General features: G+C 33.7%; 1 protein-coding gene across 10 annotated transcripts in view; it reads left to right on the plus strand.

The window, feature by feature from the left end:
- The window catches only part of ECT2 (epithelial cell transforming 2), a 70,970-nt gene extending 60,872 nt beyond the window's left edge, over positions 1-10,098 (plus strand). For 9 of the 10 annotated variants that reach the window (XM_024244797.3, XM_024244793.3, XM_054552999.2 and 6 more), the window contains 3 exons: positions 4,213-4,320; positions 5,298-5,444; positions 8,780-10,098. In XM_024244797.3, the coding sequence (XP_024100565.2) occupies positions 4,213-4,320; positions 5,298-5,444; positions 8,780-8,869 (345 nt within the window). In that variant the 3' untranslated portion in view covers positions 8,870-10,098. Of the gene's footprint in view, positions 1-4,212; positions 4,321-5,297; positions 5,445-7,169; positions 7,508-8,779 lie in introns of those variants that run through there. The other variant, XM_024244799.3, reaches the window with a different exon arrangement.
- Positions 10,099-18,310: the final 8,212 nt, after the last annotated feature.

Raw genomic sequence — 18,310 nt, forward strand, 5'->3', positions numbered from 1 at the left:
TTATTATAGTCTTAGCCACTAGTGAACTAGCAATATGTTTACCCTTTCAGTCATTCTGAACCCAGAATCTTCTAGAAAGGTAAAAAATCTTGTATCTATCTTCCCCTCCCCTAAGTCAGAAGCAGTTTGTTAGTTCATTGAGAGAAAGCATGAAGCCACTGGTTCCATTTTTAGTTCATCAATGGTTATTAATACTTAGTCATAGTTAAGATAACAATAGAAAAAAATGAGAAGCTCCTTTATTAGCATTTGCTAAGGATTTAAATTTCAGGGGCCTTCATTAAAAGAGCATTTCAGCAAAATTAAACACACTTGGAGTTTAGTTTCATTACATATAAAAATGGATACATTTTGCATCAAAGAGTAAGTTACCAATGTTTAGTTTAATAGTCATGCTATGATTTTTACCATCTATTAAATTGAAAGATAATACTTTTTGCACATAAGAAAAAAAATCAAATATACAACAGTATACTGCAGTAAAATATGTCTTATACCCCTGTCTGGCTAATCTGTCTTTCCAGGGGTATGACTTTTGATACTTTCTAGAAATATAAGCATAGACATATGTACATTCTTCAAAAATGTATTTATGTTTTTTTGGGGGGGAGACAAAGTCTCACTCTGTTACCCAGGCTGGAGTGCAGTGGCGCAGTCTTGGCTCACCACAACCTCTGCCTCCAGGTTCAAGTGATTCTCATGCCTCAGCCTCTTGAGTAGCTGGGATTGCCGACGTGAGTGACCATGCCTGGCTAATTTTTGTATTTTTAGTAGAGACGGGGTTTCACCATGTTGGCCAGCCAGGCTGGCCTTGAATTCGTGGCTTCAAGTGATCTGCCCACCTGGGGGCCTATCAAAGTGCTGGGATTACAGGTGTGAGCCACCATGCCCGGCCAAAAATGTATATATTAGATTTATTCCGAAGTAATTTTCTCTTTAGAATGCAGTCATAAATGGATATTTTACCTGTTTCTAAGCTGTTTTGTAAATAGGTGACTCTTTGGTATATGTGTGTTATTTTGTAATCAGTCACAGTTAATAAATTATCACTGTTTTCAATTATTTTCCAGCTAATTTTAGTGGATCTTTCAGCTTTCAGTTAAAAAAAAAGTCATAAGTTTACCAATTGAAAGGAGCATTGATAAGTTACTTTATAGTTTAAAAATAAAACATAAGATATATTTGTTTTGATTTTTAATTGATTTTATTTATAATGACATAATTGTACATGTTTTGGGGTACAGTGTTAAGTTTTGTTGCATGTATACATCGTATAATGACCAAGTCAGGGTAATTACCATATCACTTTTTTCTTTAAGGAAAATATATTTAAATGTCAAAACATTCTTTTCTGAATTTGCCTCTGTATCTTATGGACATAAAAAATTCTATCAAATAGTAGGTTTTTGGTATATATCTGTTGATTGACTGAGATAAAAATTGAAATAAAAATGGAATGAAATCAAAGCAGAATTAAGTTCATAAAAGTAAGGATACAACTGAGCTTATCCATATATACAGTAGTATAGGAAATGTGATCCCCCTACTGTGAGATATAGGAAATCCTAGTAGTGTAAAACCTTGCCAGATATGTGTGGCAGAGCTTGAATCACATCCCTCAGTGCTTTGTTTCTTACAGATTGACATAAGGTATCAAATATTCTGTTTTACAAACGATTACCTAGATAGTTGGCACGAACCAACCAAAAACTATTAGAATTAGTAACAGAGCTTAGTAAAGCAGCCAAATAAAATATAAATACATATGTATCAAGAGTTTTCCTTTATGCTGGCAGTAACCAGTTAGAAAGTATAGGAAATGAAGACCTCTTTTCCAATAAAATTTGATATAAAATATCTGTAAAACATGAAAAAAATATATACCCAACTAGTAGTTTAAAGCAATACAGATAAAGATAGTGTTATATCCATTGTTTTTACAAATCAAATTGTAACAAAAAATTGAAGGAGACCATTGAGGGCTAGTGAGGCAAGATAGATTGTTTCCTGTTTTGACAGTGAGAGTATAGGTTGAAGCAGTATACCCTTTTTCCATCAGGAACTTTTCGTATTCTGCTTTTCTACCTCTAGTGTTCTAGTTTAGAAAATTACCAACATGTGGTTTAATATTTTCATATACAAAGACATATACTTTCATTTATTTCTTTTTATTGTGGTAGAATATACGTAACATAAAATTTACCAGTTTTAACCATTTTTAAGTATATAGTTCATTGGCATTAAGTATATTCATACTGTTGTGCAATATCACCACCATCTGTTTTTCGAGCTTTTTCATCTTCCGAAACTGGAACTGTGTACCCATTACACAGTAATTCCCCATTACTGCACTCTAAATGCTCAAAAATAGTGGAATGATTGAATTAATTATGGTATAATCAGAGGAGATTTGTCAACTCTTCATTAAGAGTAAATCCTTTGAGACAAAAAAATTACAGCTAATTGAAAAACATAAGGTACAAAACTGAATAATATTTCCAGTTTTGTTATGAAGAAACATTTTATACGTGTAGAAAAATATCTGTAAGAAATATACCAAAGTGTAGACAGTAATTGATTAGGAGAGTTATGGGTAATTCGTGTTTTCTGAATTTTTCTTAAAAAGTAACATTAAATTGAAACGATATTGACATTTACAAGCCCTATTAACTGATTTGTACAAGATAAGCAACCTAGAGTTATTTAGCAAATCGATCAAGTGGAAAGAGAGGTTCTATAGCAGGCAGAGGGGATGTGGTTGTTCAAATGACAAAATTAGAGAAGCTTTAGAATAACAAAAGCTGTCCATGTATCAGCGGTGGAGAGCTGAAGCAAGCCTTATAATTGTTGAGTATAATATTTAACACTTTGTAAAGAGGCTTAACATTTCATTTCAAAGTACTTCTATGCATCATTTTGTTTTAGCCTTATGATTACTATGGGTTAGGTATACTAGATATATTCTACATTTTGCACATGGAAAAAATTTTCATAAAAAAACAACTTTCACAAGGTTGTTTTTTCTCTGTCACCACAGAATGAATAGTCTTTTATAGTGCCAGCATAACAAGGCAATTTGCCTATTCATAGTCTAGATTTACAAATTTAAAGTGCAAATTGGTTATAGGACTATACAAAATCATTTTGTCTAACTTGCTTTCTTCTGAAAATCCAACCTTAATTTGAACAAGTAATATTTTTAATTACTTAGAGATTAATTGTCCTGTTTAAGTGGTTCAGTGGTTCTTGGCCTATATGAGGTCTTTTTAAAAATTTATTTTTAATTGACACATAATTGTACATATTTATGGGGTATAATGTGATGTTTTGATACATGTATACATTGTGTGTTGATCAAATCAGGGTATTTAGCATGTCCATCACCTAATATACTCATTTCTTTGTGGTGTGAACCTTCAAAATCCGCTATTCTGGTTATTTTGAAATATACAATACAAGAATGTGTTGTTAACTATAGTCACCACTGTGCAATAGAACGCCAGAACTTATTTCTCCTTTCTAACTGTAACTTTGTGCCTATTGACCAATCTTACTCCACCTCCCACCCCATCACGTCCTCCCCAGCATGTCAGCAGTGGCTGACCTCATAGAAGTACAGAGTAGACTGGTGGTTATATGAGGTCTTTGATTCCTTTGGGAACGTGATACAAGCTGTGAACCCACTCTTCAGAAATATGCCCTTTGCACATGTACATACAAAATTTTGCACCCAATTTCTGTTCATTGTCACCCTATGGGCTCTTGATCACAGGTTTAGAACCTCTGATTTAGAATCCTTACAAATGCTGATTGAGGACAAAAGGGTAAAGTAGGAGAAAGTCTAAATCTTAATTCGAGTTTATGTCAAGAACAGTGTTTATGGTATTGGTTTTGTAGCCGACTTTATACTTAAGCATTACGTTTAAGTCTGCTAAATTTCTAACTTGTTTCAGAGTTGTTAGGTTTTATTTTGAGGTCTATTTCCAATTGCTTTGGTATCCATGACCCTTACAACAAATTACACATTTACTGAATGCCTATTTTTCACTATCCTTAAGTCAGTACATTTCAGGGTAGAAGTAATATCAAGCACATGAAAAATCTTGAGTAGCTTCATTTATAAATACTCCCGTATGTAAATATGCTTAAAAGTTTGATTTTTAGAAACAGTTGTGTGTGTTTAAGATAAGAAAAAGTATTATTTTTCAATAGGAGAATCTTATTTATACTGCTGATCCAGAATCCTTTGAAGTAAATACAAAAGATATGGACAGTACATTGAGTAGAGCATCAAGAGCAATAAAAAAGACTTCAAAAAAGGTGAGTTTTAGTGAAATTATTATTTAGCACATCTCTAACATATTTTCCAGACTATATTCAAATAGTATTGCTGCAAACACCAGTATAAAGATAGTTTATAAAACAAAGCCATTCTTCGGTTCTAGGAAATAACCCACAGAAACAATAGTTTTACTTCAGTTACTTCTTTGCCACAGTAACTATAACTTGTTATCCCTCCCGTTATTGTAATAATGATGCTTCTGTGAACTATCCTGCAGTAGAAATGTACTGTTGGTGTTTTAGATTTAAATATGTGTGCACTCATCTTAAATATATCGCCACATTTATTTTCAGCAAAGGGCACACGACAGTCAGGGGACCTGGGATCTATTCCTGACTCTAGAAGTATATTTTAGTCTTCTCGTGATGAAAATAACTTGCTTACCTTATCAGAGTTGTTGAGGATTACATAAGTATGTTGATAATAGGCTTTTTAAAAGTAGAACTAGAATTTTAGTGTTCTAAGAGAGATTTACAGCCATATTCTCTACTGCTAGATTTACAAGTTTTGTTTTCTTTCCCTTGGAGGGGAGGCTTTGTATTTTAATAATTTTTGTATCTCCTATCATTTAACATGTATGATGTATAAAAGAAAAAAATGTTAGATTATTATTCAAGTGAATTCCTTCACTCTTTCAATAAGGAAATAGAGGTTGAGGTGATTTTTGGATTAAAAATCTCACAACTAGACTGGCTGAATCAGAGAAGAACTTAGGTTTCTTCTCTCCCAGGCTAGATTTCTTTTCTCCTCCTCCTTCCATTGGACTGCAGTGCTCTCTAAATGAAAGTTGAAATAGTCTACAAATTTCCTCACTGTTTTGTGCCAAAGAGATTCTAATCCTGCCACATAGTACAGTAGAAAAACTTTTGCCATATATTTGGCTTTTTTATGTTTAAATATTCTTAGCAGTATTAAATCTGTCTAGGTTTAACTAATTGTAACTCTTAAACTCTAGGTTACGAGAGCATTCTCTTTCTCCAAAACTCCAAAAAGAGCTCTTCGAAGGGCTCTTATGACATCCCACAGCTCAGTGGAGGGAAGAAGTCCTTCCAGCAATGATAAGCATGTAATGAGTCGTCTTTCTAGCACATCATCATTAGCAGTAAGTTATTTTGATTTAATGGGGTAAATGACTTATTTATGAAGTTGGTATAGAATTTGTTAACTTTTAAAAATTGGAAATATTTCTTCCATTTTTAAAAAATTTTAATAATTTCATTTAACCCAGTATGCCAAAATATTATCATTTGAATGTGAGCCAATGTAAAAATTACCAGTAAGATATTTTCATTCTTTCTTATGTACTAAGTCTTAAAAACGTGGGGTGCACCTTATACTTACAAAGCTGGCTGCATTTCAGACTGGCTACGTTTCAGGGGTTTCATAGCCACATGTGGCTCCTGGAAGGACAGCACAGCTCTGTACACTGGCACTGAAGAATCAGCATGGAAAGCATGATGCTAGGGGAGAGGAGGTCTCCCCTAGTGCGCTTTAAACCTTGGCATCCTAACATAGTCATACGTCATTTTTTAAATATGTATATCCAAACTTCTAACCTCTTTATTGGGTAAAGGCAAGTGAGAAAACCCTACTACGAATGAACTGGAGACATACTTAATGTGTAGTTTATTTGATAGGAAATTTTATTGGGATTGAAATATGTTCTAAAATCTCTAAGAAAGGAAACACGTTTCAATCTGGCCTGTCACTTTACTAATGTAAATAGCTATGATTCTGCTTATACATATCGGTTCCAATAACATAGCAGAGACCGAGTTTTATTCCTTTTACTATTTTTGTGATGAGTAGAATATAATCTCTGAAACTGAATTTCAGAGGATGATACAAGTTCTAAATTTATGTATATTATATATATATGTATGTATATTTAAAATGTTTCCTAAATGGAAATTTAAAAAATTTCCAACAGTTTCAGAATTATTAAATTATTCGATATTTAATACTACTATTACTAAGTATTTGAGTGAAATATCTGTTCTTTATAAAATTATTAACCTACTGAAGTTAAGAAAAGCAAGTGACTGTCACTTCTTAGCTGTGTGTCCTGTAGCAAGTTTCTTATTCTCTCATCTGCATTTTTGCAAATGATGTTATATACTGAGAGGCAATTTGGGTGGTGGTTAAGAGCATAGACTCTGGAACCCTAGTGTTCAAATCCTTGCTCTGCTATTTACTAGCTGTATGTGTTTCGGCAAGTTATTAAAGATCTGTTTCAATTTCATTGTCTGTAAAGTGAGTCTTAAGTAGTTATAAGGATTAAGTGAGTTATTATATGTAAAGTGCTTAGAACAGTACCTGGCACATTGTGAGTGCTCTTGTGTTTTATAAGTGATTTCTTTTTATTATATAAAATTTTTGCAGGTAAGGCACACAAATAATACTCATTAAATATATATTTTAAAGTTGGTTAAAGTCTTTAGTTAACACATCAAAGAGTTATGGCTAAATCTATTAGTGTATTTATACAGGTTTTTAATCAACATTAACCTTAACCAATGGGAGAGAAGCTGCATTTAGTTGATAAAATGAATATATGCAAAGTAGTTTGGTCAATTAAAATTGCCAAATGCAGATAAGCATTAATTTGTGAAAATTAGATTATAGCTTTCTCGAAGCCACCTGTAGCAACTATTGTAAACATTTTCATCTTTCAAATGAAGATAAATGAATTTTATAGAAAATTTTAGAAAATTAATTTGTTATTTATGGTTATGTCACTTTTAATAGACAATATACGTAAGAAACACCTAAAATACCTTCAAGACATTAATGTCGTCTTCTCAATTGCTTGTTTCTGTTCTAACAGATTACCCATTCTGTTTCCACAAGCAATGTAATTGGATTTACTAAGCATGTTTATGTTCAGTGCCTAAACTCTACTGGTGGGCACTCTCAGTACTCCTGGTTTCGATCTGTACGTCATTCTGCTTTCCGAGCTAGTTTTTCAGAGATACTAGAAGGAAATACTGATTTTTCAAATTTCAAAAATGTTCTTTCCAAGTCATCTTTGACATTTGTGAAGAATTAGGAGATTTGCCAACCACTAATGGAAACAAGCCTCATGAAGTTTAATGTGAGCTTATTAGCTATTTAAAATTTGTATTTGCGGAAAAAAAAAAAAAGGAACATATTTTTTCTCCAAGGAATCACTTATTCGGTGGGTGGGAACTTTGGAATTCACAATGTTATGACTGCTTTGAATTAATAACAATTTAGGTTTAATAGAGTTTCTTAAGTCCAGAAAAAATAAGTTCCATTAGAAATTTTCTTATTTAGGAAAATTATCATTTTAAAGAATAGTAATGATTGTCATGAGTAGTGGATTTATATTCCAAATCTGATTCTTAATGTTAGATTTATAGCATTTATAGAAAATTATGCTTTTAATATGCCAAATCATAAAAGTTCCATGTGAGGAAAGTGTAAACTTTTATATTATACATTTATATCATCATTTTGTTGATACTTGAATGGTTATACTTCATCAACCCAGCTTTTTAAATGCTTCATTTTACAACCTTGTTGATGATAACTTACAGCCAACTACCTTACTATCTCTTATAGTTAGCCATTTATATATGTTAAAATAAAACAGTAGCCTTATAATTTATTTTGATTTACAGTTATTCTTGAGTCTTTGCATGTTATTTGTTAGAGTTGTTTTATTTTAAAATTTTTAAGACTTCTCAGGGATGTAAAACTCAGCAATTTAATAATCACTGTTATCCAGAAGGATTGCTGTTTCACTCAATTTTTATATGGAACACAATTTTAAAAATTATTTAAAAATATTTTTTAGAGTTGAGGGTCTTGCTAAGTTGCCCAGTCTGGTCTCAAACTCTTGGCCTTAAGCAGTCCTCCCACATCAGCCTCCTGAGTAGCTGAAATTACAGTGGAACAAAATTATATATATACATATACACTCTCACACTCACATATGTACATCTGAGTTGTACATATATTACAAACACTCATGAGAGAGTATGACTTAATTTTAGAAAATTATTTCCCATGAAATGATTTCATTCCTCTTAATTCTGCTTTATGAACTAAGAAGAAACCTTGTTTGCCAATTTATAATTTTTTCTTTTATAACCTGAAACACTGAATCATTAATCTTTCATAAAACAAAGTTAGGTATCACTACTAGCAGTAGGCCAATATCTGTTCAGTTGAGTTAATATCTAGTTAACTAGTCTAGCTATTTGGCTTTGTTTTCAGAATGCTATAATAGTTTTCTTTTTTCTCCCTTTTCCAATCCCCTGACTTTAACGAGTTTAGAATTGTCAGATGTCTTGTACTTAATTGTTACGGTAATTTGTAAAATGTAAAAATAATAGGCATGATACTGAACTGTATTTTACAATTTTTTTAAAGGAAAATTTAAAATATGAAATGTTTGTTTTGTCTTTACAGGGTATCCCTTCTCCCTCCCTTGTCAGCCTTCCTTCCTTCTTTGAAAGGAGAAGTCATACTTTAAGTAGATCTACAACTCATTTGATATGAAGCATTACCAAAATCTTAAATTATAGAAATGTATAAACACCTCATAGTCAAATAAGAAACTGACTTAAATGGTACTTGTAATTAGCACTTGGTGAAAGCTGGAAGGAAGATGAATAACACTAAACTATGCTATTTGATTTTTCTTCTTGAAAGAGTAAGGTTTACCTGTTACATTTTCAAGTTAATTCATGTAAAAAATGATAGTGATTTTGATGTAATTTATCTTTTTGTTTGAATCTGTCATTCAAAGGGCCAATAATTTAAGTTGCTATCAGCTGATATTAGTAGCTTTGCAACCCTGATAGAGTAAATAAATTTTATGGGCGGGTGCCAAATACTGCTGTGAATCTATTTGTATAGTATCCATGAATGAATTTATGGAAATAGATATTTGTGCAGCTCAACTTATGCAGAGATTAAATGACATCATAATACTGAATGAAAACTTGCATAGAATTCTGATTAAACAGTGGGTCTGTTTCACATGTGCAGTTTGAAGTATTTAAATAACTACTCCTTTTGCAGTTTATTTTCTTCTCAAGTGTTTTCAAGATCTAGCATGTGGATTTTAAAAGATTTGCCCTATTAACAAGAATAACATTTAAAGGAGATTGTTTCAAAATATTTTTGCAAATTGAGATAAGGACAGAAAGATTGAGAAACATTGTATATTTTGCAAAAACAAGATGTTAGTAGCTGTTTCAGAGAGAGTACTGTATATTTATGGCGATTTTAGCCACTAGCAAATCTTGATTTAGTTTGATAGTGTGTGGAATTTTATTTTGAAGGATAAGACCATGGGAAAATTGTGGTAAAGACTATACCGTTTATGAAATAATTCTGAAGTTGCCATCAGTTTTACTAATCTTCTGTGAAATGCATAGATACGTGCATGTTCAACTTTTTATTGTGGTCTTATAATTAAATGTAAAATTGAAAATTCATTTGCTATTTCAAAGTGTGGTATCTTTCACAATAGCCTTTTTATAGTCAGTAACTCAGAATAATCAAGTTCATATGAATAAATGCATTTTTATTTCCTGTTTCTTTAGGGAGTACTACAAATGTTTGTCGCTTAATTTTCAAGTTTCTGTTTTAATAGTTAACTGACTATAGATTGTTTTCTATGCCATGTATGTGCCACTTCTGAGAGTAGTAAATGACTCTTTGCTATATTTTAAAAGCAATTGTATTAGTAAGAACTTTGTAAATAAATACCTAAAACCCAAGTCTATTTTATGTCTCATATATTAATTTCTTCAGGGAAATTTTCATAGGCAAATATGAATGCTTGCATCAACATCTTTTGTGTACTTGCTTATTTGTTTATTCCTTCCTCCATTAATATTTTTGAGCATTTTATTTTACAAAGCGAGCTGTAAGTTAGGAATTTTTAATCTGGAATCTACTTTGCAAAATGTAGATAGTGAATCCTATGATGTTTTATGCAAAATTTTGTGTTTATCTGCATATATGCATTTTTCTGGCAGAAAATACACAATTGTTATTTTTTTGGAGGTGGAACTGTTATTTTCCCCCAAAAGAGTGGAGTTTCCAGAGACAAGAAATGACATGAGATAAGGCATAAAGCTAAAGATGTATTGACTATACACTGGCAAAATATGGCAGGTAGTTAATTTTAATTTGAAAGGGAATGTTTCTGGTTTTTACTGTTATCTGTCTGCCTTAGGTTTTTAGACTATCCTTGTTATCAGATGAAGACAGTTTGCATGTATCATGTGTAAAATTAGGATTCTGTATCATGCATGGATATTAAATATAATTAACTTCTCTATTAAATATAATTAACTTCTCTATAATAATAACTTCTCTATAATAATTTAGGTTTTTATTAAGAGCATTTTTAGTTTCTTTAAGGCATTTAGGTCATGCAATAGTTTTTTTTCCAAGAATGCAAGGTTAGTTCAATATCGGAAAATTTACCAATATGACTTACACTGACAAGTTAAAGAAGAAAGATGTGACGTATCAATAGGTTCCAAAAAGTTGTTTACAGAATCTTAGCCACTGTTCTTACTATTCTAAGGGCTTTTGGTACCATGTCTGAGTAAGCTACTACATTTAGAGTGCATGTTGTTCTAACAGAAACATCAGGCGTTTCTTTATGAAATATAACCAAGAAATAATTTTCATATATAACTGAGGTTAAAAGAATAATCTAGAAATCCTCAGATATGAGAAATTAAAGACCAAAGCCATATTATTAAGTGTAGACTGATACCAAAGACTAGTTGAAGGGATTTGAGACTAATATATAAGACTTAAAATGCTGGAACATTGATCCCTGACTCAGCCTAGCTGAAGGTAAGATCTTAGTTAAAAGCAAAAGAGGAAATAAAAAGGCATGAGGAGAGTAAAGAGATGAAGTAAATAGAATGTGTACTCCAGGAACTGGAAATAATAGATCAGTCAAAAAGATAATATATTTATAAGAAAGAACTCATACTGAATAATAGACATGACTTTTTAAAATAAGCTTGATTGGAAAAAGAATCAAGTTGAACTCCTAGAAGTAAAAATAGAGACCTGGCTGAAGAGAAAACTAGTGAACTAATAGACAAATTTCAGAAAATTACCCTCACAAACCATTGAAAAGTACTAAGAAGTGTTTAAGAGATGTAAAAAATGGAACATGAATATCCAACAACCTATAATAGGATATCTGGAGAGAAAAAATAATAGAAGGGGGGGTAGAAAGCAATATTTGAAGAGTTGAGAGTTTTCTAAAAATAGAAAAACATGGAACTTAAAATCAAGCATGCACATTAAGTATTGAGCAAAGTCAATTAGAAAATTCTCACTGAGAAGGTTATAGTCAGTATAGGAGAAAAATAAATGGAGAGCACTAACATGTTTATGAACAGAAAGATGTAAAAAGGATGTGAACTTTCATCAATTTAACCAATACACTTAAATTCAACTGAAAGCTTAGTGGATTTTTTTTATGGAACTTAATACAAAATAAGTCAATATAAACAAAGTTAAAAACAAGTCACAGAAAAATGTAACTCAAAACAAAGGATTTACATTTAGAGTGTAAGGAAAACTCCAGTATCTAAAAACAACCTAATAGAAAAATTGCCAGAAGATAGATGGTTCGCAGAAAATGAAAAATTACCATTAAACATGTAAGACTATCAACCTTAAGAGAGAAAGTTCATTAAAATTACACTAACATGCCATTTTTAATCATTAGAAATCTAAATATTTGACAATGTTTCTGTTGGTGGGGCTGTGGGTAAATGTACTCTTACATATGTCTGTTGTGAATATAAAAATGACTACAACCTCCCTGGAGGGAAATCTAGTACAGGCACACCTCAGATATACTGCAAATTTGGTTGCAGACCACCACAATAAAGCAGCTATCTCAATAAAGTGAGTCATGAATTTTTGGTTTCCCATTGCATATGAAAGTTACGTTTACGCATATGTAGACTATTAAGTGCAATAGCGTTATGTCTAAAAAAAAATGTTCATACCTTAATTTAAAAATTCATTATTGCTTACAAAAAAAAATGTTAAAGATCATCAGAGGCTTCAGTGAGTCATAATCTTTTCTGGTGGAGGATGTTTAAAATATTTTTTATTTCTAATTATGGATACATAATATTTGTATTATGTATATTTGTATATTGATGGGTCCATGTGATACATATTTTTTCTTTTTAAAACTTTTAAGTTTTTTTTTTTTTTTTGAGACAATCTCGCTATGTCTCCACAGCTTCATCTTCACCACTTACATTCATTATGTTCCTTCTGCTGCTTTTCTTGAACCTCCTGAACAAGTTACCTTTGCCTTAAGGTTCTTCTCAAAGAACTATCTAGCAGCAAAGGCTTATCCTTGTTCAAAAACAGTTGCAGGCTTAACTAAATTAGTTGAAGCATCTTTAGATATTGTAGTAAGCTCACCTTTAAATCTGATGGTACCAGGTGTATTAGTCTTTTCTTGCACTGCTATAAATACCTGAGACTGGATAATTTATAAAGAAAAGAGATTTAATTGGCTCCCAGTTCTGCATGGCTGCACAGGAAGCATGGTGGGATCTGCTTAGCTTCTGGGGAGGGCTCAGGAAACTTACAGTCGTGGCAGAAGGTGAAGGGGAAGCCAGCACTTCAGATGGCCAGAAGCAGGAGGGAGGGAGAGAGACGGGGCAGGTGCTACACACTTGTAAACAATCAGATCTCATGAGAACTCTTATGAGAACAGCACCAGGGAGATGGTACTAAACCATTCATGAGAAACTGTCACCATGATCCAATTACCTCCCACCAAGCCCTACCTCCAGCATTGGGGTTTACATTTCAACATGAGATTTGGGCAGCGACACAGATCCAAACCATATCAATATGCAATACACTTTTCTCTCCTCTTCTTACAGAAAAATTGGCATATAATAATTACTGATCTACAATCTTGCTTTTATCACTTCAAAATGTATTCTGGAAATCACTCTATATCTGTATATAAGTTCTTCATTTCTTCTTACAATTGCAGAGTACTCCACTGTGTGAGTGGACTCTATTTTATTCACCCAATCCCCTATTGATGAACATTAGTTTCTAGTGTTCTACTACGAAAATGATGCTGCAAGTTTTATGAATAGATCATTTTGTATTTCTGTTAGCATATTTTGCAAAAAAAAAAAACTACATGTGGGATTACTAGGTCAAAAGATCAGTATATAATTTTGGTAGATATTATGGGCGTATTTTGTTTTATTGCACTTAGCAGCTGATACTGTGCTTTTGACAGACTGGAGATTTGTAGCAATACTGCATTGAGCAAGTCTATTAGCACAGTGTTTCCAACAGCATGTGTTCACCTCATGTGTCTGTGTCATATTTTTGTAATTCTTGCAATATTTTATGCTTTTTCATTATTATACCTGTTTTGGTGATCTGTGATCAGTCATCTTTGATGTTATTATTGTAATTGTTCTGGGGCACCACAAACTGCAACCATCTAAGACTGAAAACTTTATTGGTAATTGTGTGTGTTCTGACTGCTCCACTGAACAGCTGTTCCCCAATCTCTCCCTCTGCTTGGATCTCCCTAATTCCTGAGACACAATATTGAAATTAGGCTAATTAATAATTAATCCTACAATGGCCTCTAAAAAATCAAAAGCTAGGAATTACTAAGTGAGGGAGGCATGTTGAAGACAGAGATAGACTGAAAGTAAGGCCCCTTGTGCTATAGTTAGCCGAGTTGTGAATGCAAAAAGAGTTACTGAAGGAAATTACAAGTGCTATTCCATTGAACATATGAATAATAAGAAGTGAAACAGACTTATTGCTGATACGAAGAAAGTTTGAATGGTCTAGAGAAAAGATCAAACTAGCCACAACAGTCCCTTAAGCCAAAGCCTAATCCAGAGTAAGTCCTTAACTCTCTTTCAATTCTATGAAGAATGAGAGAGATAAGGAAGTTGCAGAAGCCTGAAGCTAGCAGAGGTTGGTTCATGTGGAAAGAAATGGTCTCCAAAACATAAAAGTGCAATGTGAAGCAGCAAATGCTGATAGGGAAGCTGCAGCAAGTTATCTAGGAGAGCTGGCTAAGATAACTGAAGAAGGTGGCTATGCTTAATAACAGATTTTCAATGTAGACGAAACAGCCTTCTGTTGGAAGAAAACGCCATCTAAGACTTTCTTTTTTTCTTTTCTTTTTTTCTTTGAGATGGAGTTTTGCTCGTTGCCCAAGCTGGAGTACAATGGCGTGATCTTGGCTCACTGCAACCTCTGCCTCGTGGGTTCAAGCAATTCCCCTGCCTCAGCCTCCCGAGTAGCTGGGATTACAGGCACACCCCACCACACCCTGCTAATTTTTTGTATTTTTAGTAGAGATGGGGTTTCACCATGTTAGCCAGGCTGGTCTTGAACTCCTGACCTCATGATCCTCCCGCCTCGGCCTCCCAAAGTGCTGGGATTACAGGTGTGAGCCACCTCGCCCGGTCAATCTAAGACTTTCATAGCTAGATAGAAGTCAATGCCTGTCTTCAGTGCTTCAAAGACAGGCTGACTCTTTTGTTAGGGGCTTCAAGCTGGTAACTTGAAGCTATGTTCATTGACCATACTGAAAATCCTAGGGCCATTAAGATTATGCTAAATAGACTTCGCTTGTGCTCTATAAATGGAATAACAAAGCCTGAATGAGAGCACATCTTTTTATAGCATGGTTGACTATTTTGAGCCCACTCATGAGACTCCAGTGGTTTCTTGAGATGGAATCTACTCCTGGTGAAGATGCTGTGAACATTGTTGAAATGACAAAGGATTTAGAATATTACAGAACTTAGTCGATAATACAGAGGCAGGATTTGGGAGGACTGACCCCAACTTTAAAGAAGTTCTGCTAGGGGTAAAATGCTATCAACAGCACTGCATGCTACAGAGAAATCTTTTATAAGAGGAAGTCAATTACTGTGGCCAACTTCATTGTTGCCTTATTTTAAGAAATTGCCACTGCCTCCCAACCTTCAGCAACCACCAGCCTGATCAGTCAGCAGCCATCAACATTGAGGCAAGATCTTCCACCAAAAATAGACAAATGGGATCACATCAAGCTAAAAGGCATCTTTACAGCAAAGGAAACGATCAACAAAGTGAAGAGACAGTCACAGAATGGAAAAATATTTGCAAACTACCCATCTGCCAAGGAATTAATAACCAGAATATATAATGAGCTTAAGTAATTCAATAGGAAAAAAAAATCCAATTTTAAAATAGGTGAAAGATTTGAATAGACATGTTTCAAAAGAAGACATACAAATGGCCAACACGTATATGAATAAATGTTCAACATCACTAATCAAAGAGATGTAAATCGAAACTACAATGAGACATTATCTCACCCCAGTAAAAATAGCTTTTATAAAAAGAACAAGCACTAAGGGATGCTTGTTCGAGAACATAAAGGGTGACCCTTGTGCATTGTTGACGGGAATGTGCGTAAAACCACTGGAGAACAGTATAAAGTTTCCTCAAAAAAAGCTAAAAATGGAACTATCATATGATCCAGCAATCCCACTGCTGGGTATATATTTAAAAGAAAGGAAATTAGTATATCAAAGAGATGTCTGCACTCCCATGTTTACTGTAGCACTATTCACAATAGCCAAGATATGGAATCAACCTAAGTGTCCATCAACAGATGAATGGATAAAGAAAACATGGTATATATACACAGTGGAGTACTATTCAGCTGTAAAAAAGAATAAAACTCTGTCATTTGCAACCACATGGATGGAACTGGAGGACATGTTAAGTCAAATAAGCTAGGCACAAAAAGGCTAATATTGCATGTTCTCACTCATATGTGGGAGCTAAAAATTAAAAGTTGAACTCATGGAGATAGAGTAGAGTGACCATTACCAGAGGCTGGGAAGGGTAGTGGGGAAGGAGGTATAAAGAGGAGTTGATCAATGGGTACAAAGATACAGTTAGATAGAAGGAAAAAGATCGTTCAGCAGCACAATAGGGTGACTATAGGTAACAATAAATGTTAAAACGTAAAAAGTTTCAGGAGGTTTGAATTTGAATAAACTATTTTGGCTTACTTTGAAAGAGGCCATTTTGGGATTGGTATTTTGTTTTGAGGCCTAAACATCAATCAAAGCTGACCATTGAATGTTTGGTATTTTGTCTTTCCACTTTTTTAAGAGTTCCTTTTAAGCATATTATTGTTGACATTTTAAAAGTCCCATCATGGCTTTTTTGATTCTGTTATTCTTGGTGAGCTTAGTAATTTATAAATGTACACATAAAAATTATAGGAATATAATGAGTATACATAGTAAGAGTTTTGCCAGGAAGATGTAGACAGTTACATGATCAACATAAGGGGACCACTTCAGTTGGTCAAAAATTGTGCTTATAAATGTGTTGGGTTCCTGCCTAAGCAGAGGCTAGGAAGAGATCATATTAACGACCTCAGAATATGTATTGTGCGAAGTGACTTTCCATAATTTGGTAAGACAGGGAACATCCTTAGACAAGTTTTCATTAGGTACCTAAGGATGCACCATGAATCATTGTTACGTTTTCGTGAAGGATAGCACAAGTTTGCAGTTAAGTGATTTTATCAGTCCATTTCTTGCTTATAGAATTTTTGAAGTCTAACTTTTTTTTTTTTTGTCTTCTCTTTTCGTTTGGTCTAAGCTGCGAGTGTTTCTGCTAGTATAACATTCTCAGAATCCTTGTAAACTCCTATATATGGCATGCAATTTACTCCATTAGTCAAGAGACCTTTCACATATCTTTACTGCATAATCCCATCTCTATTCCTGGCTTCTGATTACAAAGCTGAGTCACATGCCTAATCTCTTCACAAATATTTCAGGAGGCTTGAATAGGGACCTCTGACTAAATCCTGATTGTTTTAGTCTCCCCCCGCCCCACCCCATCCCCGTATAACTGTAGGACACAATGTGGCTAAGTTTCCTGCCACTATATAAAAGGGTCCCCCTTCCTTTAGTTTCCAATTCCTCATTTCTCCTCAGCACACATTTAACGTATTCCTGCCAGCAGTCTGTTTTTGGTGATGTAGGTATTCTGACATCACGTGGGCCCTCTCTACAGGATCCTCACTTCCTTCTGAGTGCTCACGAGCAGAGTTGTTAATATTCGTATTTCTAGTAACAGTTTATGCAAGGCAATAGGCTTTTCCCCCAGGATATTTTTGTTTTTTGCTTATTTTTTTAAATTGACAAATAAAAATTGTATATATTTATGGTTTACAAAATGCTGTTTTGAAATATGTATACATCGTGGAATGGCTAAATGAAGGTAGTTAACATGCATTACCTCATATACTTGCAATATTGGCATACATACTGGCTTTCCATTTTGCTTTTGTAATTCTTTTAGCCTCCTCCCACTGACAAAATCAAAAGTCACTCCTACATTTTTAGGTATTTATTACAGCCAACACTCCACATTTGATACCAAAACCTATATTAGTTTCTTATTGCTGCTGTAACAAATTACCGAGTGTAGTGGCTTAACCACAAATTTATTCTCTTGTAGTTTGGAGATAAGAAGTCCAAAATCATGAGTCTGACTCACCGAAGTCAAACTATCAAGAGGACTTGTTCCTTCTGGGGGTTCTAGGGGAGAATTTGTTCCTTGCCTGTTCCAACTTTTGGAGGCTGCTGATATTCCTTGGCTTGTGACTGTATCATTCCAATCTCTACTTCTGTCATACATCACCTCCTCTATGGACAAATCTCTTACTGCCTCCCTCTTACTATAAGGACACTGGTGATTACATCAGGCCCACCTGGATAATCCAGGACAATTTCCCCATTGCAAGATCCATAACAATCAAATCTACAAAGTTCCTTTCACCATCTAACATAGTCATAAGTGCCTGGGCTTGGATGTCAACATATTTGGAGAATCATTACTCAGGGTATCACA

The sequence above is a fragment of the Pongo abelii genome, chromosome 2 (genome assembly GCF_028885655.2).
Source record: "Pongo abelii isolate AG06213 chromosome 2, NHGRI_mPonAbe1-v2.0_pri, whole genome shotgun sequence".
NCBI lineage: Eukaryota > Metazoa > Chordata > Mammalia > Primates > Hominidae > Pongo > Pongo abelii.